The sequence below is a fragment of the Megalobrama amblycephala genome, linkage group LG24 (genome assembly GCF_018812025.1).
Source record: "Megalobrama amblycephala isolate DHTTF-2021 linkage group LG24, ASM1881202v1, whole genome shotgun sequence".
NCBI classification, from domain to species: Eukaryota; Metazoa; Chordata; class Actinopteri; order Cypriniformes; family Xenocyprididae; genus Megalobrama; species Megalobrama amblycephala.
The window spans coordinates 18,781,566-18,805,703 of NC_063067.1; the positions used below are offsets into that span (position 1 = coordinate 18,781,566).

General features: G+C 37.2%; 2 protein-coding genes across 6 annotated transcripts in view; both read left to right on the plus strand.

Annotated features, from left to right (window-relative positions):
• The first annotated feature begins 541 nt into the window (after nt 1-541).
• Nucleotides 542-19,557, plus strand: LOC125259584 (la-related protein 4). 4 transcript variants are annotated; one of them, XM_048177301.1, is made up of 17 exons: nt 542-770; nt 7,079-7,205; nt 8,524-8,667; nt 8,835-8,922; nt 9,043-9,179; nt 9,270-9,373; nt 9,480-9,590; nt 9,680-9,733; nt 9,810-10,022; nt 11,776-11,879; nt 12,504-12,545; nt 13,369-13,578; nt 13,726-13,777; nt 13,876-14,034; nt 14,122-14,243; nt 14,323-14,515; nt 16,500-19,557. In XM_048177301.1, exons 1-17 carry the CDS (start codon nt 606-608, stop codon nt 16,884-16,886), a joined length of 2,412 nt encoding a protein of 803 aa, XP_048033258.1. In that variant the 5' UTR covers nt 542-605; the 3' UTR covers nt 16,887-19,557. The 4 variants fall into 4 exon arrangements, with proteins under 4 accessions (XP_048033258.1, XP_048033257.1, XP_048033259.1 ...); XM_048177300.1 differs by having other exon boundaries at nt 565-770; nt 14,119-14,243; XM_048177303.1 differs by having other exon boundaries at nt 683-1,286; nt 14,119-14,243.
• A 3,640-nt stretch (nt 19,558-23,197) lies between these two features.
• The window catches only part of asb8 (ankyrin repeat and SOCS box containing 8), a 7,407-nt gene continuing 6,466 nt past the window's right edge, over nt 23,198-24,138 (plus strand). The window contains exon 1 of one of the 2 annotated variants that reach the window (XM_048178206.1): nt 23,198-23,473. The gene's annotated coding sequence lies outside the window, so the exon portion shown is untranslated. The remainder of the gene's footprint in view (nt 23,474-24,138) is intronic. The other variant, XM_048178207.1, reaches the window with a different exon arrangement.

Consider the following 24,138-nt stretch of genomic DNA (forward strand, 5'->3'; position numbering starts at 1 on the left):
TTCATCTGATACCAAAACTGACTAAAAGAGTATATAATGAAAATTTAAATTTTTGGAGACTTTCCTAAACTGTAACAAAGAAACTTTCCTATAAGTCTCCAGTCAAAGAGTTATGTTCACCACCAGATGTCAGTCCTGAATAGATAATCTTCAATATGCTATATTACATCAGTATGTTTATTCTTTCTCATCCTCAGATTATTACGATAATCACCATTATGTGAAATGCTCCTTTACACTCTTAAACTTTAGGCCAACAATTTTTCTGATTGAATAGCATTCGGTTGATTAGTGTCTGCCTGTTAAAGCACCTGTATTTTGAGGGGAAGCAGCAAGACTGTCTATCAATATCTAAATAAAATAATACTATTCTAATGGCATTTAAATTATTTCAGTCACTCTCTCTCATCAGTTGCTTTTATTGTATAGAAAAAGATGTCATAAACTGAACTGAGGCTGTCAGTGATTCTGCCTAACATCTTTGTAGAAAGTGATGGGTTTGGAATAAGATGAAAAAATTTCATATTGACTATCAAAGAAAATTATAATAATAATAGACTAAGAGTAAATGAAGTAAACAAGAAAACGTGGGACTCTGTTTTGAAATGAAACTATTATTAGGAAAAGTACTTTTATTTTGGCAGAGAGCCTGCTGTCAGCCATTGCTCCAACCGGAAGCTGAGCAGATCAACTTCAGAGGATATCAAGAGGTCGCTGAGGAGTGTGGGACGGTGGCGGACTGTGTTAATGTCTGCCTACTCATTAGTAAGGTGCGTGTCCCCTGTGTCCGCTTCGGTCGCCCGTTTGGGAATGCGTCCTATGGCCCTGGCGTTTGTGTAAATCGTGAGGAAGGCGCGTTTGGAGCGAATTTGCTATTTTCGGCGCTTGCGCTGTCATTTCCACCCGTCGGTTGCCAAACGTCGGAGCCTGCGCCGTATTTGTCGATGCATTGATAGCTAGCCCGCTAGTTAGCAGGAGAACTAGCCCATTCGGTGGCTAGCCAGCTCGCGCTCTGAGCTTTCATTACCGAACACTCAATAAATTCAGCTTCTTCAACCGGACCGTCATCTGTGCGCATCCTGGTGTATTAGCGAACTACTTGATCAGCAAAAAGGGTGAGTCGAGGGGGGCAGGGAGAGACCGACGGAGGCGCGGTGAGCCAGGAGCGGCCGATGAGTTCAGACCAGGGCGGAGAGCCGCAGCTGCAGGAGGAGGCTGAGCCGGGACCAAAAACCCGTGGGGAGGACGAGATCACACCCGGGACCGGGGGAGACTCAGGCGTCATGGTGAGTCGGGGCCTCTTCACCCCTCCCCAACAGGACGATCGGTCTCTGGCCGTTGCCCTTCTTAAAAATAGGGTCATAGGAAGTATGATCGCTCGCTATATAAGGCCATCGGTCGGTTCACACAGCTCGCAAGCTCTGACATCACCTAAATTGCAAGCTGGCCATGTTGTTAAAGACGCTTCTTGTTGTCAATTGACAGGATGATTCATTAATCTCTTAGATGGCCCGCTTACAAAAGCCATTTCTAATCTGCGGCTGAACTTTGCATCATGTTTGTGGTTTTTTAGATTGCTGTGTCGCACACACAGACGACAGTTTACCCAAGAAACGGAATTATCCTCACATTGGTGTTGGTCAAAACCCACATAAACACAAAAGATGAATGACAGCAGCAATCCCTATTCGCTTCCACTGGGAAAAATAAGATGCGATGAAAGTGAATGGAGACTGAGGCTGTCAGTCCCTCACATCCTAGCCAATATAAGGTTTTGTTTTTGAAAATGTTTGTTTTATAAGATGGAAACATTAACCTTTTTTGTTTTTATCACAAACTGCATTTGCAGAATCTTTTATAGAGTTGTTTATACCAAACTGTTTAGTCGTTTTATGGTTTGTGCTGTTTGTTGCATCTATATCTGCCATGAAATAGCCTGCTAAGCTGATATGGCAATAAACTTAATTCTTTACAACACTAAAGGTTGGTTGTGTTTAAGGAAGCTTGACACGACAGAATTTACATTTTGGGGTGAACTGGCCCTTTAAGACTGTTGAGCATGTCATGAGTTAACCGTCTAAATTAGCCCGCATGCTAGCGAAGATACATATTAGCAGTTTGTTTGTTATAAATGAATGTACACTTTGGCTTAAGGACACTGATTTTAGTCAAATTCAAGAGTAAATCCCGCTGTAATTCGGCAACATCCATTCAGCGGCCTGCTTTCATAAGCTTATTCACGCAGTCATATGACACACGTGAGCTCACGGAGTTAAACCCGACTAGAACAGACGAACTCCAAATAATATGATTATAACATTTACTTGTAAAGTTTATTTGGTTTTCCGAGTAATAATTAGCAAATGTATGCTTCAGCTTGCCTAGTTGTTGTGAGCCGACGTCCTTCTCTTAAATATACCAAACATTTCCTGCACTTCAGGTTGGGAGGACCCGTAGCAACAGAGTTTTTCAGAGAGTGACATGAAATGATCTCTTCTTCTGGCTGACATCCTCCAGAAACACTTAATCCTAGGATCCTTGAGGGTCTTTTAGTGTTGTTTGTGTTACAGGCGCACAAAGCTTAACAGCTGTTTTTGATAGTTTATGTGGAGGATGAGGGTTAGGAAGCAGGTGGCTGCTCCCAATGGCGCCCCCGTGGCCATGTGAAATGAGCAGGTATGAATTATTTTGGGTGCACAATTTGTAGCCAAAATACTAAACGTGTAATAAATGTACGCATGGGAACCTTTTACATTGCACCTGCTTCAGTACCTTCTTTTTAAAGGATTAGTTCACTTTCAAATTAAACTTTCCTGATAATTTACTCACCCCCATGTCATCCAAGATGTTCATGTCTTTCTTTCTTTCTTTCTTCATTCGAAAAGAAATTAAGGTTTTTGATGAAAACATTCCAGGATTTTTCTCCATATGGTGGACTTCAATGGCCTCCAAATGGTTGAAGGTCAAAATTACAGTTTCATTGCAGCTTCAAAACGTTCTGCACAATCCCAGACGAGGAATAAGGGTCTTATCTAGAGAAACAATCACTCCAAAAAAAAAAAAAAATAAATAAATAAATTTATATATGTTTTAACAATAAATGCTCATCTTGAACTAGCTCTCTTCTTCTTCTCTATTTGAATTCCAGCAGTGTAGACACTGCTAAGTGTATTACTGCTCTCCACAGGTTAAAGTTTGAACTAATTTTTATATACTTGCCCTAGCATATTGTATATGACAATTTAGTTCACTCTTTGACCTGAGGAGGGCAGTAATATACCTAGCAGTGTCTACACTACTGGAAAATAAAAATATACAAGAAGAGCTAGTTCAAGATGAGCATTTATAGTTAAAACTTATAAAAAAAAAAAAAAAAATAGAAAATGAGCGATGGTTTCTCTAGATAAGACCCTTATTTCTCGTCTGGGATCGCTGTAAACTGTAATTTTGACCTTCAACCTCCACTGAAGTCCACTATATGGAGAAAAATCCTGGAATGTTTTCATCAAAACCCTTAATTTCTTTTTGACTGAAGAAAGAAAGACATGAACATCTTGGATGACATGAGGGTGAGTAAATTATCAGGAAATTTTAATTTGAAAGTGAACTAATCCTTTAAGTGCTGAGTTTGTGTATGTCAGATCTTTTTAAAGTTTGGTTTTCCACAGTGTTAAAATAGAATGAAAAATGTTAATGACCTGTTATTACAACAGTGTTTTCTGTCACTTCATGATAATGTGTGTGGGGGGGAGTGAAAATTGTAAAACCCGGAGTAGAGCTGCAGCCGAAATGCTCTGCTTTACTCGCATATGCTGTTCCAGACCGGCTTTGTGACTTGCAAATCTAAATTCTTTAGCTTATTTTTTTTGTAGGTGGAAATTGGAGAAGAAACCTACAGACTATCTGGCCAGGTTCTGTCTAAAATGCAAGTTACTTAAAATTATTTATTTATTGAACTGTTATTTAAAAGCAAAATTGTACTCGCCATTGTGCTGTTGTACCAGATATCAGCTCGTCCTGTGAAAGCTGTCTGTTGTTAGGATGAAATGTTACTGTCCAGCAGGTTTGAACATAAACAGTCAGTCTTTCCCTGCCTGGCAGCAGGACGCACCGGCAGAGAAAAACTGAAGCTCTGTTGCAGAAACTCTCTTGATTGACAGGCCTTGTGACCAATGGGTAAAATGGTAGTTTTGGCCGTTTGTGTGTTGTAGCATTTGAGCCCATGTGCTTCTGCTCACCTTATATTGCCTTTGAGTATATGTATTGACTGAAGGTGTTGACTGAGGATGAAGTTTAGTCCATTCTCCCAACAAAACCTACTGGTCCTTTACATTCGTTGAAGTAAAGGACCAAGTAGATTAACTTTCTGTGCTTTTTTTTGAGAGGAAAAACTGAACTAAATGTGTTAGCACTCTTGATATGCTGCAAAGAGAAATCCCTGCACAGTATATATATCTGTGAGAAAGGTCCCAATATATGTGTTGGGGTATGTTAAACATTTTCAAAATATTATCTTTGGTTGAAGTACCATCTTTCATGTCTGGTTAAGTATTTGGCTTTTTCTGTGGGCATTTTAAGTTGCTTTTGAGGGGAGGTGAAGTGGTGTCAAGGAAACACAGGTTAAAGGATTAGTTCACTTTCTAATTAATATTTCCTGATAATTTACTCACCTCCATGTCATCCAAGATGTTCATGTCTTTCTTTCTTCAGTCGAAAAGAAATTAAGATTTTTGATGAAAACATTTTTCTCCATGTAGTGGACTTCAGTGGAGCCCAAACGGCTGAAGGTCAAAATTACAGTTTACGGAGAAAGAGAAACCATCGCTCATTTTCTAAAAAAAAAATTCAAATTTTATACATTTTAACCATAAATGCTCACCTTGAACTAGCTCTCTTCTTCTTCTCTATTAGAATTCCAGAAGTGTAGACACTGATAAGTGTATTACTGCCTTCCACAGGTCAAAGTTTGAACTAAATTGTCATATACAATATGCTAGTGCAAGTGTATAACAATTAGTTCAAACTTTGACCTGTGGAGGGCAGTAATACACTTAGCAGTGTTTACACTGCTGGAATTCAAATAGAGAAGAAGAGAGCTAGTTCAAGATTAGGGCTGAAACGATTAGTCGACATTATCGACAACGTCGACAATAAAAAATTGTCGACAAATATTTTTGTTGTCGAATAGTCTCTTGATCTCATACGATCTATTTGAAGGGCCTGCAATAACGCGGTGTAACCAGTGGGGCGCTGTAGCGCAATACTGTAATGCAGCCCTCCGGGATCCAATCCAATAAAAGAAGTCAGTGCTTTGGAGAGCATAGTGCAAACGACGTCGAACCCGTGAAATGTGGGAGATTAACATAGCATAAACATAACAAACATAACGTTTAGCATAACTACAGAATACTGTCATGCAGGGCCACCAACTCTCATTCAAACTCACTGTTCTCACGCCACACGTTCATTTTCTCACACAGTGAAAGATGCATCGCAGAGCAAAGAGGACACAGACAACGGCAACGCACCGACAGATCAGGTTACTTTTGATATAAAACTAAGTCTAAGCTTTTAAATTCAGTCAATATTACTACGGGATTCAAACAATACTTGTGGTGGTGACTCTGTTTAACGTTGTGTGGCAGATCGCTGTAACACCTCGGTTCAAGCGGCATGTGAACCTATTCCTCTCTATTACAGCGTGAAATAAACATGAATGAACATCAAAAAGTACTTACTGAACTTACTGAAATGAATCCATCTCTATTGTAATCACTTAATCGGAGTTTTAACCGCAGAAAGAAGTCAATAAAACTTGCAAACAAATATATCACACAAAATGTAACATTTACCTCAGGAAAGCCATTCAATGACCATAAACTCGATAGTTTGTGTGTGTGTGTGTGTGTGTGTGTATATATATATATATATATATATATATATATATATATATATATATATATATATATATATATATATATATATATATATATATATATATATATATATATATATATATATATATATATATATATATATATATATATATATATATATATATATACACACACACACACACACACACACACACACACACACACACACACATATATATATATATATATATATATATATATATATATATATATATATATATATATATATATATATGATATGTAATATATGTATGTATGTTGTTTCATTTTTCACAAAAACCCCCACATGATTACATTATATTTATATATTTATATTTATAGTATATTGGTCTATTCAGTTGGCTTAAAAATGATTAAAAATACACTTTTAAAAGCTGAAGTGATTTCCTTGTTTTATTTACTAGTTTAAAGTACAGTATAACTCAATATTTTAACTAATTGCTAAAGTAGAATAATCGAACAAAGCCTACTGATTAATCAGTGCAATAATCGATTAGTCGATTAATCGTTCTAATAATCGACAGATTAATCGATTATCAAAATAATCGTTTGTTGCAGCCCTATTCAAGATGAGCATTTATTGTTAACTTATATATATTTATTTATTAATAAAATGAGCGATTGTTTCGCTAGATAAGAACCTTATTCCTCGTCTGGTATCGTTTAAAGCTCTTTGAAGCTGCACTGAAACTGCAATTTTGACCTTTAACCGTTTGGGTTCCATTGAAGTCCACTATAAGGAGAAAAATCCTGGAATGTTTTCATCAAAAACCTTAATTTCTTTTCGACTGAAGAAAGAAAGACATGAACATCTTGGATGACATGGGGGTGAGTAAATTATCAGGAAATTTTAATTAGAAAGTGAACTAATCCTTTAGGTGGGCTCATCTGTCATTGCTCTTAGTGTCACTCAAGACCATGTTAACAAACCTCAGTGTCATGGGAACGACACAGGAAGCGTTATAGACGTCATGTATATAGAAAGAGACCTAAATTATTAAAATCAGTCTTAAAGGCCCTTGAATGAAGGATGTCAAAAATCCTCTAAACTAAACATGCTTTTATTATAAAATGTTTCTTGAATACTTTAAAACAAATTTTCATTTTAATGATTTCATTGCTTTTCCCTTCTATTGTATTAGGTCACTGCTAAAGGAGCTGGTCTGAACCCTAATGCCAAGGTGTGGCAGGAGATTCCTGCAACACAAAATGAAGCTCCTGTGGATGGCACTGTGGCCTCCCCCTGGTCCCAGAACAATACGGCTGAAGGTAAATTAAATTTTCGTACATTCTTAATCTTAATCACTGTGCAGTGTGTCCGAGCATATGTGCTAACCATAAGACTGTTATGTATAATCTGTTGGTATCTTTTACTGATAGACTGTTAGTTTTGGGAGATAAAAGGTTATAGATAATTAGCCTTTTTACTTTTTATAATTCCATTCCATTTAGTTTAATTAAATGTGTTTTTAAATGTGTTAGCACTTTTCATCGTACATATACTCCTGGTTTTACAGATAAGGTTTAAGGCTAGTCCCAGATTCAAATGCATATTTGAGCTGTTTTAACTGAAATCAACTTGCACTGACATATCGTAAAATATGTCAGTGCCACTGTTTTTGTCTCAAGATGCACACCAGTAATGTGTTTTTTTTTTTTTTTTTTTTTTTTTTTAAGGCACATTTATATAAAACTACTTAAATGTCGTAATTGAACTAAGGTCTAATCCTGGCTTAATCTAAGCTCTGTCTGTGAAACCAGGCCTTAAACTAACAAAAGTTTGGGTAATTTTTAAGAGATTTTTTTTAAATGTTTTTGAAAAAAGGCTCCCATGTTCACCAAGGCTGTTAATTTCGTAAAAACACTAATATTGTGGAATATTATAATGTAAAATAACTAATGTTTTAATACATTATGAAATATAATGGCCCGGTTTCACAGACAGGATTAGGCCTTAGTTCAATTAGGGCATCTTAGTAGCTTTTATGAAAGTGACCTATAAAAAACATTACTGGTGTGCATCTTGAGACAAAACAATGGCTTTGGCAAATTTTAAGATTCATCAGGACAAGTTACTTTCAGTTAAAACAGCTCAAACATGCATTTTAATCTAGGAATATCTTAAGCCTTGTCTGTAAAATCAAGGAAGTATTCCTGCAATGGTAAAGCTGATTATTCGGCGTCTATTACTCTAGTCTTCAGGGTCACATGATCCTTCAGAAATCATTCTGATATGCTGATTTGGTGCTTAAGTAACATTTCTCAATTTCTAAATCTTTATGGAGACCTTTGAATATATGGTTCAAAAGAATGGCTTTAAAATCTAAATAGTTAACATTAAAATTGTCTTTGTGGTCATATGACCAATTTAATGCATCCTTACTGAGTAAAATTATTTCTAGTCCCGAACTTTGAATGGTAGTGGCAAAACATTTGTTGAGCTGCTACAGATTGGCAAAATTCTTTTGACATCCTACAGAGGTTTCAAAAACAAATGACAGAGATAAATAAGTAAATGCAAATATATACATATGTGTATAAAAAATTGTTTTATTTATCTTTGCCATTTGTTTCTGCATTCACTTAGATACCACTGTAGGTAAACAGTACACAACTGGCTTCTCCACTCTCGAGGACAGCAGCACCTCTGGTACTGTAGTAGGGGTGGTGAACGGCATGGACCCCCCTGACCAAAGCTTCCCGGTTTGTGAGCGCACTACAGGAACTAATGGTATGTGATGTTCATAATTGTAAAATATGATGCAGTTCACATGCACATGTTAGCAAGATAAATGGCCTAAATCCATCACTGCTATCTTTTATTGACGTTTTCAGTTAGCAAACATGTGCCACCCACTTACTTACTTTTTAATGTTTACGCACATTGTTTCCATGCAGTGGAGTCCAAACTCCCTGAGGAACAGCCCGTCTCTGAAGAGACTTTGCGTGAGTCTCTCAAAAAAGAATTGGAGTTCTGTTTCTCCAGGTAAGTGCCGGCCTGTAATGCGACGTAAGCTTTCAATTTAATGCAACTAAGTAAACAGCACTTTACAGCCACTCTCCTCCAATCAGCTGCATTTACTGATGCTCCTCTTTCATCCCACAGGGAGAACTTATCTAAGGATCTTTACCTAATATCTCAAATGGACAGTGACCAGTTTGTCCCCATTTGGACTATTGCCAGCATGGAAGGAATCAAGGTCCTCACAACTGACATGGACCTCATCTTGGATGTCCTGAGATGTACGTGCCTGTATTGCATTTAATATCTGTACTCAAATTTATTTTTATTTAGTCAAAGTACACAATTAATATTGCTCTGACCGCCCACAGCATCTCCTATGGTCCAAGTTGATGAAAAAGGGGAAAAAGTACGGCCAAATCACAAGCGTTGCATTATCATTCTGCGAGAAGTCCCTGAAACAACACCTGTTGAGGTAAAAAAAAATATATATTATCAAGAAATAGAAGCTTGGGATATTTTGGATATCATTTCAATTCCTCTCATATTTATGTGTGTGTGTGTTTGTTTTTTCTCACCAGGAAGTGGAAGCCTTGTTCAAGAATGACAACTGTCCCAAGGTAATAAGCGTGGAGTTTGCACACAACAACAACTGGTACATTACATTCCAATCAGATACAGATGCTCAACAGGTATGAATTTCTGCTATTATTTAGAGATTCAACAAATTGCTTGCCCTTGGATTTGAAACTAATTTTTTATTTTTTTTGCCTCCATCAAGGCATACAGATATTTAAGGGAAGAAGTGAAGACATTTCAGGGAAAACCAATCATGGTAAGTTCTATACAAAAATGTTTACATTAAATTTATGTCAGATGGGTTCTTAACTTTTTGCATTTCCTATTCTCAGGCCAGAATAAAAGCCATCAACACATTCTTTGCGAAGAATGGTTACCGCAACCTGGACTGCAGTGTGTATCCTCAGCAATCTCACACTCAGTCACAGTACAGCTCCCCTCTCTTCATGCAGCCTGTTTACAGCCCCCAGCAGCAGTACCCACTCTACAGCATAGTACCTCCTACTTGGACGCCATCTCCTACTCCATACTTTGAGACTCCCCTGGTAAGGATACACCTGATACAATGTTTTTATATTTTAAAGTGCCCCTATTATGCTTTTTTTTGAATATTGCCTAATACCTACTTTGTAATACAGCTGTTTGTGAATGTAAAAGGTCTGTGAAGTTTTAAAGATCAAAGTTCACGACAAATTAAAGTTGTTTCTTTTAAACAAAGAATTGATTCTGAACTGCCGAAACGAGTCATCAGCAATTCCAGTCTTGCATACCTACGTAGCAATGTAACAAATTTGCATAATGCCAGCCTGTGGTCTTCATTGGCTACACGTGAACAACGTCTACTTCACCCTCAAACACTGTAGTTCTAGCTGAGGCCTGGAATAGTTTGGTTAGTGTTGTCAATGTCAACATGTCGAGAAGAGATTCTGCGCTGCGAATCCACTTTGCATGCCTTTCAAAAGGATGAGTACTCGCGCTGGAATTGGTATGGAAAAACCGACTCCATCGTTACTCTTTTTATCACTGTTTATCAAGCGCTGAGGAACACTGCATGCTGTAAGTGGTAGACCAGTCACAATTGGCTAGCCCATCTGACCATTCAGAGCAGAGTAGGCTCACGGAAAGGAGGGGTTTAGAGAGACTGAATCTTCGAACAAACTTTTTTTTTTTTTTTTTTTTTTTTTTTTTAGAAATGAGGTGATGTGCATGTAGATGATGGAGATTGAGAAAATCACTATATATATATATATATATATATATATATATATATATATATATATATATATATATATATAAGTGATAATATAAGTGATTTAATTAAAAATACTGTAAAAACAGTAATATTGTGAAATATTGTGAACTGTTTTCTATTTGAATATATTTCACAAAGTAATTTATTCCTGTGATGGCAAAGCTGAATTTTCAGCATCATTACTCCAGTCTTCTGTGTCACATGATCCTTCAGAAATCATTCTAATATGCTGATCTGCTGCTCAAGAAACATTTAATGTGTACAATTGTACAAAATATTTGTGTACAATATTTTTTTTCAGGATTATTTGATGAATAGAAAGTTCAAAAGAACAGTGTTTATCTGAAATCTAAACTTTTGTAACATTATAAATGTCTTTACTGCCACTTTTGATTGATTTAATGCATCCTTGCTGAATAAAAGTATTAATTTCTTTAATTTCTTTTCAAAAAAATAAAAATTAAATTCTTACGGACCCCAAACCTTTGAACGGTAGTGTATAATGCTACAGAAGCTTTGTATTTCAGATAAATGCTGTTCTTTTGAACTTTCTATTCATCAAGGAATCCTGAAAAAAAATATTGTACACAAATATTTTGTACAATTGTACACATTAAATGTTTCTTGAGCAGCAAATCAGCATATTAGAATGATTTCTGAAGGATCATGTGACACTGAAGACTGGAGTAACGATGCTGAAAATTCAGCTTTGCATCACAGGAATAAATTACTTTGTCAAATATATTTAAATAGTACACAGTTATTTTAAATTGTAATAATATTTCACAATATTACTGCTTTTTACTGTATTTTTAATTAAATAAATGTAGCCTTGGTGAGCAGACGAAACTTCTTTTAAAAACATTAAAAATCTTAGTGGTTCCAAACTTTTGGATTGTACTGTATATATAATATAATATAATACAATATAATATAATATAATATATACACACACACACATTTGATGCGTATAAACCTATTGTAGGAGGAACCTTTTAAAATGGCATTATAGGAGTACTTTAAGTGACATGTTGTGTTTTCCACAGGCACCTTTTCCCAACAGTGGTTTCGTCAATGGTTTTGGCTCACCTGGACACTACAAAACTGGCTCAAATTCTCTAAACCTTAGCCGTCCCTTCAGCAGGAACCGGTAGGTTAAGTTAGACCCTTTCATTTTACCACCTGTTTATTTTGCATTAATTAACTGTATAGCTCTAACCTCACTAAAGAATGAAGTCAGTTTCTGGAAAGTAAAAATCCCTTTAATTTTCTCCATGGGTGGTGGGTGGGATATGATTTTTTTTTTTTTTTACGATAACTTATAAACCTTTAAAGACAAACCAACTGTAAGCTATGAGGTTGTTAATCAGCGGTATCTGATTTTGTTGAAGCCATCAGCCTACGTTTTTTTTAATGTTTAGTTTTGGACTTCCTGATGAAATCTACATTACCTACATTCAAATACATTTGTTTCAAATCAGTGTTTGTGATGTTATGATTCAATTTGTTTCTGGTTGGTTTGGTTCATGATTTGTACTGTAAATTAAAAAAAAAAAAAAAAAAAATGAATGGAAAAATTACTTCTGGGAACAGTCACTAAAAAAGTGGGCAGGCACTGTTGCACTTTACTGTGAAGGAAAATGAAATCTAAAATTTGCATTTCCCATATTTATTTGTTTCAAGAAGTAAGTTTCATTCAAGTACAGTTTTCTTTAGTGTAAGAATGTAGGCAGATACAGTAGATCACTTTGATATTTTTTTACTGTTCCCACAGTGTTCCACTCTATTCAAGAAAGAATGTAATAAATGCCTTCAGGTACAACTTCAAAAACTTCAAATATCATGTATCAACAATCATCAAGCCATTCTTACTGTCCTCTACAGACCGCTAAAATACCAGCTTTGGTGTTCAGCTCTCCAGCTCAGAAAACTCTGGTTGACTAACAAAATGAGTTGAGGAGGGTTGTAGGAAGAGAATAAACGAATGGGGCGACACTCTACAATGATTATCGACTTAATCCAAACCATCTTTCAATCACACAAAATGCATATTATGCAACCTCTGTCAGAAATAGAATTACTCTTCCTTTATCAGTGCGTCTATTTCACTCATGCATTTGTAGTAATTTCATAAACTAACATTTTCTTTTGTTTATATTTACAATATTGGTGCTCAAATTATCACACTAACAGCTTTTTATGTTGAATGATTCACTTGAGCAGTGTTCAAACATTGGTCTCTTATTAATTTAAAGAAACATTTAATTAAGGGCTGTCAGAGATAGCGTGATTCAATTAAATTGTAGTGCATTCAGTTTTGCATTAAACTGCATTGTTAACTATAAAATGTTGACATTTTAATTGATTTACAGCCTTAATTTAAATGCCTGAAGTGGGTTTACTGCAGTGCAGACAATAAACAAACAAAAATAAAATTGGGTCGGATACTACTGTAAGCTCACTGGCAGGAAAAAGCATTTTTCCATTTTTGTTTTGGAACCATTGCATGCTGCTTGTAACTTGAAAGACCATCATCTACATCCGCACTTGTATATTTTTGGTAAAAAAAAAAATGTTTGTATGGACAGGAGAGACGGAAGCAAATCTCATGTGGGCTTTTGTTTCTTCTTTTCGAGTAGGAACCATGTAAAGCCTCAGACGAGGGCTAATGATGGACTCTCTTCCACTGTGTCCCCGGTGGCTCTTGTGGATGGACTGTCTGGCCTGCACAGTCCCCAGCCTCCCTCAAGTGGCGGGCCGGTGCTGTCCTCCACCGAGCTCAACTCATCTTTTCCACACCTAGTTTCCAACGATCTAACTGATGATGGCACCATGGCAGGACGTGGAAGGTTTGTCAGGTTTTCCTTTAATCATTTAGTTACTTTAATTTTAGTTTAGTCTCAAACTAGTGTGGAGTGTTTCAAGTTTTTGGAGTTTCATTTGAATTTAAATTCATTCAGATTGCACATTTTAATTGTGTTAATCTTTTGTTTCAGGAGAACAACATACAGAGGCACTCGAAGGCGGCGAGAAGATGATCGCACAACTGTAATTTTTGTTTTTGTGTTGCTGTTTACAATTAAGACCTCTTTCTATATATGCCCTCTTAATTTTTTTTTTTTTTTTTTTCTTATTTATTTGCACAGAGACCAGTTCCCTTGTCTCAAGTGAAGGTACCGCCCCCCAAGTTCGACCTGGCCGCCTCCAACTTCCCTCCACTGCCTGGCTGCTCTGCCAGTCCGCAGGGGGAGCCTGTGCTGGAGAACCGCCTCTCCGATGTTGTACGGGGCCTGAATAGGGAAAAGGTTTGTTGCTAAGATAATAGCATTTTCGCGTCACTTTGGTTTGGTTTTGTTTTGTTCATTGCTTGTTGTTTTGTTTGTCTCCAGCAGCAGGATTCCAGCAAAGAGTCCGCTGTGAGTCCCGCGGGCCCAGCTTCAGAGGAGACTGTCTCCAGGCCCACCCAGCCTGTAGCCAAGATGTCTGCTCACGTTCCTGATCCTGTCACCTCCAGGTAAGCGATTGTTACAAATGGCTGGCATTCTAAAACTTGTTTCTATCAGTGTTTGAGTTTTGCTACTTGTGTTTTGTAGCTCCAACCACCTGGAGAAGAAACCAGAGAATGTGGAGCCTCCAGTCTATAAAGAGACGTCTGTGACCTCTGCTCCTGTCGCAGCCGTGCCGCCCACCCCTGTCCCAACAGCACCTGGTCCAAAGCTTCAGCCCAGCTCGGCTACGCCTGCAGCCCCTCAATCTAACACCGCCCCCTCCAGCACCCCGGCACTGGTGAGTTATAGCTTCCTTCAGACTAATGATTAAATTTAGAATGGCCATTTTTTTAAAAAGGCAAGAACACATGCCGCTTATAGCCTGTTTACACTCCACAAACAAACTCTACAAACATGGAAAATGATAGATAGACCTCCAGAGTTAAGGATTAAAATGTGAGCACTGTGTGCTCGGGCTCTGACGTTCTCCGTGTCGTCAAAATAAGTCACAACAACAAGCGCAACTTACATCACTTCATAGTTCCTATCAGGCGGTGCGAATACAACCAGGAAAATGGACCAATGAACCTCTAACATGAGAATGAAACCCCATTGGTTCTCGCACATCAAGTGAACATGCTTGAGCTTTTTTTATTTTTATTTTTATTTTAAATTATACAGTGCTTCCCACACATAGACTTTACTTGGGTGGGCCACCCAGGTATATTAACCGCCGCCCAAGTATATTTGGAGACACATTTTTGCTTTTATTTTTTTATACTTTTATATCCGCCCAAGATAATGAAACCATCCGCGATTGATTAACTAGTCGTTTCGTACCTGCTTGTTATGTGTGCGTCAGAACTGTTTACTCCCGCTGACATTCTCACGGGCACCGCATTTTGCAAAGTCACAAGGCGGTGCTCGTTCTACAAGCTCGCGCAACAGCGCTTCAGACTGCTTCAAAGTGATTCTCAATCAATGAAAAGTGCAGATTTATGCCAAGTGATTGCTAATGAACTCAAGTTGATGAATTATTACAATGTCAACTTTATGGCCTTTATATAAAATGTTTTATATGGTTGTAAGAATCTGAAGGATCAGCCTGCAATAGTACAGACATTTCAAAATAAGAGTCCCTGTGTATTTCGGGCTTGTTTATAATTAAAAGTCACACGCTAAGTTTTTTTTCTTTTTCTTTTGGGCATTATTGGTATTTTGGTTACACAATAAATTTTATTTAATTTGATTTCCATTTAATTCATAGTAAATTATTGTAGTCTCCCCCACAGGAAGAAAAGACTAAGAACATTATTTGACATATATTATTCATTATATATATTTTACTAGTAAAATCTGTGTCCCATTCACTGAGAGAGACACTATATGACAGCAAGGAGAACATAGGAAAAGGCGAACCATTTAAATGCTGTAATTTTGCATAATTTACAGTGCATAATTAGTATGTAATTAAATGTAATATACTATGTAATTAAAATTAATTTCAATAAATAAAAATACTGTTAAAAATCACACATTATTTGTTTGTCACATGTAGTAGACCTTTTTTGTGCCTTGGGTAATAGGAGGATTTTTCACCCGGCTACCACCGCAAGTATATTTCAAACCTGTGGGAAGCACTATAATTTTTTTTTTTTTTTTTTTATACAGGAAAAATATTTGTCTTTTTAGCTAATTAATCAAACATATTATCAGTGTACAGTACCATTCAAAAGTCTGGGGCTTGCTATACTTTTTGTTTTTGAAAGAATGCTTACCAAAACTGCATTTGTGCACATGTGTAATAGTAAGACTAATGAAATAATATTACAATATAATCTTAATAGTATAAATAATTATATTCCTCTATGGTTAAACATTTAAAAGCAAAGAAATTAAGTCAGTCATAAATATTAGTTTTGTAATTTTTACTGTTGATCTGTAAAATTTAATATTATTTTTAAATACACTTTTTTTTTTTTTTTTTTTTTTTTCATCCAAGAGAACAATACTATTTTTTTTTTTCAACAGCAATGTGTTTTTATTAATTTGCTTAATTCAGTTTTTCATTTTCTCTTCCATTTCTTTACATGGACAAATATTATATCAACCCCCCATCCATCTACCTCAAACCTAAAACAGACATAGATTAAGACATTTTTACATGCCACAGCTTTCTAAAGTTTTATAACCCATCCTTGAATACGTCGATCAAACGCGTCTCCCAGAAGGCTAATGCTAAGTGAGAAACCTTCTTCTAATTCTTCTCTTCTTCTCTTCAGGAACCTCGCAAGCTCAGTTACGCCGAAGTATGTCAGCGACCACCTAAGGATCCCCCTCCTCCAGCATCCACTTCCAGCCCCAACAATGCAAGTGCACAGCCTTTGAGAGAGCTGCGTGTCAACAAGGTGGAGGAGCAGCCCTCCAGCCCTGCAAACAAACAGGATCGGCCTCAGGAAACGGGGGGCAACTGCAAGGCCAGGGAGGGCCGGCCGGCCCGTGACTCCCAGGGCTTTTCTCGCAGCAACGGACCCCCCAGAACCAGTACGGGGGGATTCAAGCTACGAGAGCAGCAGAGACGCCCTCCTTTCGGCCATCGCGGTTCCCCCCAGGGAGGTTCCAGACACACTGGAAAAGAGCAGAACATCCCCCCCATATCGCCAAAGTAAAGACTCTGAACAGAAATCCTTAATGTATGAATATTTACACACACATATATATATAAGATATATATGTAAATATATATATAAATATATATAAAGAGATGAAATATGAATATAAAAGTCAAAATTTAAAATGGTATTCACCTCTCCTGCCTGGAGCACTTCCAGAGGAAAAAGTCTCATGAAGTGACAATGCACAGACTGGGGTATCCAGGCAAAAATGGGCATCAGAAATTGGAAGCAGTTGTTGCTTGCTGAAGGACGCCATCAAATAGGAAAAAAAAACATTTTATGCTTCTAACTTGACAATGTCCCTTCAGAATGTAAATCCATGTGAATTTTTTTCTTTTTTTCTTCTTGAAACGAGAGTGGCCTCTCTTAGCCCTGCTCGAGAGAGGTGTGAAAGTGGGCGGTCTGATGGCCCTGATGGTGGTCTGCAAAGAGCATATGCACTAAGAAAAGGAACATGCATAAACGATGTCATGTACCTATACAAAGATATCACTTTGACATGCAATGATTCATCTTTTTCTTTTCTTTCGTTTTCGGTTGCTTCATTCGCAATCACAGGACACTGGCCGTTCGACCCCTGGGGTAGTTTGACCGTGTAAATGAACATTTGTTTGGAAGGATGTGGTTTGCTTTAGAGTCGATTCATCTGGGATCTAGATCCCGTGTAGAATATGTGGCGCGTGCTTGAGAGTGGATTATTTCGCAAGTATCTTTAGGGCTGACAGTGCGATTTGGTCTGGAGTTTTGCATTAGTTTGCTTGACATACTGTAGCTCGTGATTAACTCAATAATGGGCACTCGGATTTACTTACGATCAATTTTGGAGCCTTGTTAATGATTTAAATATATAGCCTACTGTCACTTCATGAAGTCAAAGCCTGCCAATTATGATGCTGTTATGTCACTGATTTGCTGATGGGGATTTTTTTTTTTTTTTTTTTTTTTTTTTTTTAAATGTGATTTGTCATTGTTTTTGTAGTTAGTTTGAGTAACCAACAGCCTGTGAATGATAACTTTAACAGTCAGGTACATAGGCACTCATGAACTTTGTGTCATCTCAGATTTGTCCGTTTTGTTTTTGTGCATTCTTCTTCCTGGACTGCTTTGAGCATGCTCAAATATCCTGATTATCAGTCATGCTATGTTTACAACAAGTTGATAGTGGTTTGGGCTAATGCAAGGCAGAGTCGAGAATCATGATCATTTAAGTGGATTGTTTCTGATTTAAAGGGTTTCCTATTTTCATAATCGGTATCTTCAGAGTTGATTAATTGGATGGAGCTGTTGGTCATAATGATGATATAGGTCAAGCAGGTCTGAAAGTTTCTATCCATTATTGTTGATGATAAATTATGGTTACCACTGCTATATCAAAGTGATTGTTTCTTAAGGCACATTTATCACCATCACCTCCTTGTGTTTCAGTGAAAGAAATCCGGCGTTTATCACCTATTGGTCATTCGGAAACCAAATCGGCAGTACTGGTATCTTAAAAAATAATTTTTATGATGATTTATGTGCAAATTTAATGCCCAGAGTGGGTTATCTGGCTCAGGGGTGACATGTCTCATCTCATTCCTGTTACTTAAATTCATTTCTGGTCTAACATTTATAGGAACTTCCAATTCGGTCGTTTCATGCCGTTTTATAGTTTCAAGGAGATGAGATTTAAAGGAAAATTGAATGTTAGATGCTTGGTATCACCTGAATGTGTCCTCCATGAATTGTAATACACACCCCTTATTTAAACAACTACATTTCTTCCCTAAACAGAACGTTTTGACTGTTGGATAAATGGCAATATCTGTGCAAAATCCTCTCTTAATGATTGCTGCAAGGTTTCTTATAGCTTTGCTATTGTACCGTGACTGTCGTCATTGCTATGCCAATGTCAGCATGTTCTTTTTGATGGGGTGGCGTGTGTTTGGGTAAATAGAAATTGACAGTTGCTTTGGTAGATGGTACCTGATAGTGACTAAGTTGGGATTATGAATAGCAGGGATGCATTCACTACAAAAAAAAGTGCTGTGGTGAATTGGTGCTGTTATTTGAACGTTTAATCAGGAGGATACAGTATTGCTGTTCAATTTATTGTAAAGTATTGCTTTTAAAAAATTGATTTTTAATTTATTTTAATTCTGCTGTCCATCCCCCATGCAACCCCCTGTCCCTTGTAAGTTTATCATGACTATGTACAAAAAAAAAAATTGGGAGATAGACACATTTAACATTTGTATAATTTTTTTTTTTCTTGGAGATTTCAGCAGAGAAAATACTTGATGCATTTACTAGAGGCTTAGTAATGCGGTAAATAACAAATCACTGGGGCTTTTTTTTTTTTTTTTCTTGTTTTCATTAATGAATATGAGCAGCTAGTGGTTTAGGATAATGAAATGCACTAACTTGTTTAAAAAAATCTTATTGTTATGTAATGTGAAATTATACTAGGAGCATAAGGTAATGATATTGATGTTGACAGGCTTGCAAAAATCTACAGAAAATAGCAAATTGCTCTTTAATGTTTGGGTTATTACTGTTAATTGATTTAGGGGTTGGTGTGGCAAAGGGAAGAATTATATAACAATGGATTGAAGTGAGACACTAAATTCTAGCTGTCTGCATAAAATGTCACAAAAAGAAAATAAATTATTTTGTTTTGGCCTTACACATGACTGGTTTGTTTGCTGCATCATTTCCACTTTATGTTGTCGAACTGTTTTGTGTTTTGACATTTGTCAATACAAAAACATTTACGGATCATTGATTTGCTTATTTTACCTAAGAAAGGGTGATTAGTCAGTACTTAGCAATAAACTCACTATTTAAACAATTTCATTATCACACACTATTCGAAGCCAAAGACTGGTTGCCCACTGAAGCTAAACGGGTACTTGAATCTAGATGGGAGACCTCCTGGGAAAACTAGGTTGCCGCTGGAAGTGGAATTGGTGAGGCCAGCAAAGGGGTGCTCACCCTGTGTGGATCATAATGCCCTGTTATAGAGATGGGGACACAATACTGTAACAAGCACAGTGCTTCAGATGAGATGTTAAATCAAGGTCCCGGTTCCCATGGCACTTCTCGTAAAGAGTAGGGGTGTATCCCCCGGTGTCCTGGCCAAATTCCAACCATGGCCCCCTAATAATCCCCATTGAATTGGCTTTATCACTCTCTCCTCTCCACCTATAGCTGGTGTGTGGTGAGCACACTGGTGCCGTTGCGTCATTCAAGTGGATGCTGCACACTGGTGGCGGGTGAGGAGAGACCACCCCATCCCATCCCATCATTTCCATGGCTTTGCATTCAGAGTCGGCTTTGGTGACAACACACATCAGCCAGGATGAAGATGAGGGAGGTGACTTTGAGAGAAAAGCAAGCAATTTGGATGATAAAAGAAAAGAGAAATGCAATTAGAGCTAGCCTATAGCACAAACGTTGGGCATAGCCAAATCAGTTTGGAATGTCCTGAAAAAGAAAGGAACAACTGCTGACTTCAGCAGCTGTCAACAACCAGGTGGGCAGAGAAAAACAACAGCAGTTGACGACAATGAAAAAGAACCCTAAAATAACTGTCAGTCAAATCACCAGCAACCTCCAGAAAGCTGGGGTGATGGTCTCACAATCTACTGCTCTCGGGAGACTTCGACAGCAAACATCTGGTCAGCACCAAACAGAAAGGCCAGACTAGAGTTTGGAAAAAAGCAGAGATGAGTTTGATGAACAAATGAGATAAAGATTAAACTTTATCAAAGTGATGGGAAAGCAAAACTGAGGAAAAAAAGGACATGCAAATGATTAAAAGCAAAATACAACCTCATTTGTAAAGCATGGTGGAGGTAATGTCATGACAAGAGGAACCTCTGGAACAAGCATGACCGTGACAGCAGAATGAATTCAGAAGTGTACAAAAGCATCTTGGTTACCCTTGGTCTTCAAGAAAATTCCACCAGGTTCATTGAAGTGCTTCATATTGCAACAGGACAAAGACCCAAAACACAATATTAATTAAATCAATGAGTTTATCATGGGAAAAAATTGGAAGGTCTAGGTAAGTCATTAAATCCAGTTGAACATGCATTTCACCAGCTTAAGAGGAGGCTAAAAGCAGAATCTCCCCCAAACAAGAAATGGTTGAAAAAGACTGCATTAAAGGGATAGTTCACCCAAAAATGAAAATTTGATGTTTATCTGCTTACCCCCAGGGCATCCAAGATGTAGGTGACTTTGTTTCTTCAGTAGAACACAAATGATGATTTTTAACTCCAACCATTGCGATCTGTCAGTTGTATAATGTGGGTCAATGGGAACTCCATCTATAAAAGTAAAAAAAAAAACATGCACAGACAAATCCAAATTAAACCCTGCGGCTCGTGACGACACATTGATGTCCTAAGACACGAAATGATCGGTTTGTGCGAGAAACCGAACAGTATTTATATCATTTTTCCTCTTAAACACCACTATGTCCAACTGCTTAGTGAGGTCTGATCGCGCTCTGACAACGGCAGTGATCTCTCGCACTCATTGACGTTCTACACGCGAGCGATCGCTTCCGGCATTAGAGCGCATTTTCAGACCTCACACCAGATGCTCAAGGCAGTTGGACATAGTGGTGTATTAGAGGTAAAAATGATATAAATACTGTTTGGTTTCTTGCACAAACCGATCGTTTCGTGTCTTAAGACATCAATGTGTCGTCACGAGCCGCAGGGTTTCATTTGGATTTGTCTGTGCATGTTTTTTTGACTCTCATAGATGGAGTTCCCATTGACATGCATTATACGACTGACAGACTGCAACGGTTGGAGTTAAATGATTAGTTCACCCAAAAATGAAAATTATGTCATTAATGACTCACCCTCATGTCGTTCCAAACCCGTAAGACCTCCGTTCATCTTCGGAACACAGTTTAAGATATTTTAGATTTAGTCCGACAGCTTTCTGTCCCTCCATTGAAAGTGTATGTATGGTAGACTGTCCATGTCCTGAAAGGTAATAAAAACATCATCAAAGTAGTCCATGTGACATCAGTGGGTTAGTTAGAAGTTTCTGAAGCATCGAAAAAACATTTTGGTCCAAAAATAACAAAAACTACGACTTTATTCAGCATTGTATTCTCTTCCGGGTCTGTTGTCAATCCGGGTTCACGACTCCGCAGTGACGCTGCTGATGTAAGACGCTGCTGACATGTTATCTAGTGCGCCAGAGCTTTGTTTACAGTCTGAGGGAGACTGCTATTCTACATTGTTTGTATTTTGGTATTGCTATATTTTTAAAATGGTGCGTAAGTGTGCATGTCACGGATGTCCTAATCGCCAAAAACAACGGTGTAAAAGTGCATTACCAACGCCGTTTGGGTGAACTAACCCTTTAAAAATCATCATTTGTGTTCTACTGAAGAAACAAAGTCACTTACATCTTGGATGCACTGGGGGTAAGCAGATAAACAAATTTTCATTTTTGGGTGAACTATCCCTTTAAAGACTTGGAAAAGCATTTTAAAGGAGGAAAACGTAATGATGTCTATGGGTCACAGACTCACTGCTATGAATACATGCAAGGGATTTGCAACTAAATACAACATTTTTACATTCACATTAAGTTCAATTGTCCCAGTATGTCTGCTCACGTTAGATAGGGGGATGTAACTTTAAAATGGTAAAACATTTGTGTTGAAACAGCCAATAATAAAATATGACATTCTGTACTTTTGCCTAATATTCATCTTTTAATCACATTTACAGATGTCTTGACTTTACAGCAAACAAAGGTTTTTTGTCTTTACTGTCCAAATACAAATACGTGGAGTATTTATAAATATTAAAACATATTTAAAAGTCTTTACTGTCAATTTTAATCAATTTAATGCATTTATAAAACTTACTATGAACAGTAATGTATGTAGGGAAAATGTGCATACATTATATTGTTTTCATAAAAATAAAACCCTAACAGTGTTACATATAGGTGCATACATAACTACTTTATGTAGACTAATTTATATAACTGCCATTTGGGAGGGCAAATTTTAATTAATTTTAAGCATTATGTTTTTTTGTGGGGGCTAACTGCAAATATTAATTTCCAGATATAGTGATCTCAGAGCCTATTAAAATATGATTTACATGAAACTGAGTAATAACACTCTTTAAGTTGTACAGTAACAGGCAAACAATGGGGGTGTGGGGCACCAAGTGACATAAAGTGACATTGACTCAGGGGCCCTCAGCTCAGGGCCCATCGTGTCTATATTTGGCACGAACAGTACGGTATGTGAAGAATGGCCTCTCACACATACAGACGCGCAGAACTAATTTTAGCCGTATATCTAGCCGCATTTCCACGCTACTAATGTGTTTGAAATGAAATGGAAACAGACGGATAAATGGCGTTTTAAAATTGTTTGTCACTTCCTCTCGTGACGTCACTGTGTTTGTGTTGAGCGGACACACTGGCAGATTAGCTACAAACCTGCAGCTGTTTTCACTTCGTGCAGGTACCGTTTTAACACCTAACTGTCTGCTTTTACGTACTTTACGTTTTGCCTTTTTTCGTGCGCTTGAGCCCAAGAAGATCTAGAGGTAAGAAAATATTATTTTACGTCCCGGGTGTCGAAACTAGCTCCAAGCGGCTAGTTCACTCCGGTAGGACACAGACAGAAAGGAGTAATAAACATGAACACAACACTGTCTTTTTTTCTTTTTCTTGAAAACATTTAATTTATACGCAATCAGATATCTTTGTTTACAAGTACTATTAAGCTGTCATGTTTTAGGCATTATTTCCTTGACGAAGATTGTGTGTTTTTGCTAGCAGATCTGTCATGCGACCTTTTGTTGACAGCATGACAAGACGAGACGAAGCAGCCCGTTTGCCTTATTTATCTGCATAACCATGTTGTATGCATATTTTGATCAACATTTATAAGACGGTGTCGAGTGTGTCAGACACCTGCTACACGCAGAATAAACGTATTTTATGAGTATAAGCAATATGTCATTGGTTTTCATGGCTGAAGCTTCATTTAACCCACAAGAGTATTACATAGACCTAGAGACGGAGATTCTGAAATTTGAAAAAAAATATGAATAAATAAGTCAATAAGTGTTTCGAAAATATGCATTATTTCCTCTCATATCACATTGACAAAGAAAATTACAAATGAATGAATGAATCAATAGATTTTGGAATTTAAGAATTGAAGGATTAAGTAAATAAATGAAGAAATAATTATAAATAAAAGCAA

Bases quoted from the DNA above. Each gene is read 5' to 3' on its own strand.
- LOC125259584 (XM_048177300.1), top strand. From the start codon at position 606: ATGAAACTATTATTAGGAAAAGTACTTTTATTTTGGCAGAGAGCCTGC. The intron at 8,923-9,042 runs GTAAGTGCCGGC...TTCATCCCACAG, and splicing joins TTGGAGTTCTGTTTCTCCAG to GGAGAACTTATCTAAGGATC. The intron at 14,035-14,118 runs GTTTGTTGCTAA...GTTTGTCTCCAG, and splicing joins GGGGCCTGAATAGGGAAAAG to CAGCAGGATTCCAGCAAAGA.